The sequence below is a fragment of the Microtus ochrogaster genome, chromosome 2, assembly GCF_000317375.1.
Source record: "Microtus ochrogaster isolate Prairie Vole_2 chromosome 2, MicOch1.0, whole genome shotgun sequence".
NCBI lineage: Eukaryota > Metazoa > Chordata > Mammalia > Rodentia > Cricetidae > Microtus > Microtus ochrogaster.
The window spans coordinates 49,377,770-49,380,470 of NC_022010.1; the positions used below are offsets into that span (position 1 = coordinate 49,377,770).

Below are 2,701 nucleotides of genomic sequence, written 5' to 3' on the forward strand. Positions count from 1 at the left end.
CCGCATAGTTCAGTCTTTTATTTCCTCCCCATCGGCTTCTCCTTGGTGTAGGGCTGGCGTGTCTCCTCTGGCATCTTCTGTACACTGAACACAGATGCTCCTTCAGCAATGGGGAGAGGAAACAAAGCTGGACAATATCCGCCTGCTTCCATTTTATTAAATCACATTCAAATGGCACAGGAATCACCTTTTATTCCTATTAAAGCGAAACTAAATGCACTGAGGCCCACACTGTCTGAAGGCCCAGAGGAAGGTGATTTCACAGGCCATTTCTTTTACCTAGTTCCTTCTCTTTTCAGTCACTCCAAGAGAACATTCTTAAAAGACTGGGGAGAGAATAGGTAATCCAGACAATCCAGTTTTATTCTTTTGGGAAGTACTTTACTTGCATAAAATCTAGCAAGATAGAGAAATATTAAGTATTCAGATGGATCAATGATCAGTATAGATAAGAAAATGCAGCCCAATTCTATGGGTTACTTCTTGGTTCTGTTGTGGTTTTTGTGGGTACGTATTTTTGAAACAGGGTCTCATTATGTAGCTCGCACTAACCGCACATCATCTTTCTCAGCCTCCCAAGCAGCTGGGATTAGTGTGTGGCACCAGCTTTGATGGCCTAATTCTTCCTGTGGAGAGAGAAGGTAAGAAGCAAGTCACTGCAACCACAGGTGCCAGCACCTGCATTTGTCAGGGCGAGAAGTAGCCTGGCACTGGCATTCCTAAACACACAGAGCCCCTCATCCTCAGTCTTTGTCTTGTTGATCTGGTGATGGAGGGTTCCTTGGGAGGTCCAGCAGCTCCTGGATTCTCTGAGCATCTTCCTCAGGCCGAATCCTCTCTAAGCCACTTTCAATTTCCTCAGGGAGGAGTTCAGTGAATTGCAGTTTTCTTCTCCTACGATCAAAGAATAAACAGGATAAACACGCATCAAGCTCTGCTTCAGCACTTGTCCTTAAAGACTCCAAACAAGGTGGCAACGTCTATCACACCCTCCTTACTTTGCCGTGACAACTTATGAGCAAAACATTGGTCTTTGCATTCACAATACAACACTTCTCTCTCCTACCCTGCTGTCTACCCATGATCTCCACATCACCAAAATGGACACTGAACACCCAACAAAATCCGGGACACTGTCCTGCATTCCTTCCAAAAGATGAATGAGAGCTAAAGTATACATTTCAAACTGGGCTGTCCTCCTACCCTTCAGACTCGGGGGGCCGTGAGTCCCCGCCACCATGTAAACGCTCTCACAGACTCGGGGGGCCGTGAGTCCCCGCCACCATGTAAACGCTCTCACAGAACTTGTCTCAACTCATGAGACTGCACTGGTGATCTAGGTGATGTCAACTAGGCAACTCTACAGATACATATTTATGAAGAGTAGAATCTAATTCTACTAATTTCTAAGAGATTACTCCTTTTCCTAAATAGAATTTTAGTAACTATCTTCGTTTTTTGGTTTTTCAAGGGATTTTTTTTTTTTATTTGGTTTGGATTTATCCCCCCTTTTTCTTTTTTGGTTTTTCGAGACAGGGTTTCTCTGTAGCTTTGGAGTCTGTCCTGGAACTCATTTTGTAGACCAGGCTGACCTTGAACTCACAGATATCCGCCTGCCTCTGCCTCCTGAGTGCTGGGGTTAAAGGCGTGTGCCACCACAGCCCAGCTTAGTCACTTTCTTTAATTATCAAGGCTACCTACATCTTAAGTGTCAACCCAATCAAATTTGACCATTTTTCTATCATAACTTTATGGCCAGTCTTCTATATTTTCTGCTAGGATGATTTTTTAAAATGGTTTTATTTCTCTGTCATTTTTAGGCACAGAAGCTCAGACATAAAAGTGACATAAACATTTGATCTAGCTCTTCCTAGGAATAAATAGTGAAACCAACTCTAATTTATGTCAAACTGAGATTTAAGCCCAGGCTCCGAATCAAGGTTCTGCTCTTCTACAGCACTTAAGTACTTGGGAAGAGACCTACGTAGATCTATCACAAACGTCCATTTGTGTTTCTGTGTAACCAAAAGAACTTCATATAAAATCCCTGGGAAAAAAACCCTGCTTATTTGTCCAATTAGAAAAGCAACAGCAGACAGAGGCAGGCCGATCTCTCTGAATTCAAGGCCAATCTGGTCTACAGAGTGAGCTCCAGGAAAGCCAGGCTACAGAGAAACCATTTCTCAAAAAAAAAAAAAAAAAAAAAAAGGCAGCAGCTGTGCCAGCAGCTCTCATCTCAGACAAGGAGCTGACCCGTGATGAGCATCCACACTCAGGAGTGCTATAAGGCAGCAGCCAGGAGAGCCTGCACAATCTATACAGGGTCAGTCTCAGGCTCACCACCTTAGCCCACAAACTGGAGATTACGGAACCAGGCCCGCAAGCCCAGTTACTAGGAGGCTGACAAAAGAGGACCACAAGTTCAGAGGGCAGTCTGGGCAACATGGTGAGACACTGGAGATTTGGTTCAGTGTACTTGTTTAGAGCACTTGTTTAGCATTGAGAAGGTCTCCAGCACTGAAAACAAATATTATAGCATATGAAATGATGAGACAGAAGCAAACATTTTCATAAACCACAGTGGCAACCCATCCACAAACAACTATTTTATCTACCTCATTTCTTCATCTAAATCAAGAAGTAAAATTTCAAATATGGACACATAGCAGATAACATATTCTCTCTCTCTCTCTCTCTCTCT

At 43.4% G+C, this 2,701-nt stretch overlaps 1 protein-coding gene across 1 annotated transcript in view; it reads right to left on the reverse strand.

Moving 5' to 3' along the window:
- Positions 1 to 2,701, reverse strand: part of Timmdc1 (translocase of inner mitochondrial membrane domain containing 1) — a 24,896-nt gene continuing 22,195 nt past the window's right edge. Inside the window, exon 7 of the mRNA XM_005344984.2 lies at positions 1 to 894. Within this exon, the coding sequence (XP_005345041.1) occupies positions 744 to 894 (151 nt within the window). The 3' untranslated portion in view covers positions 1 to 743. The remainder of the gene's footprint in view (positions 895 to 2,701) is intronic.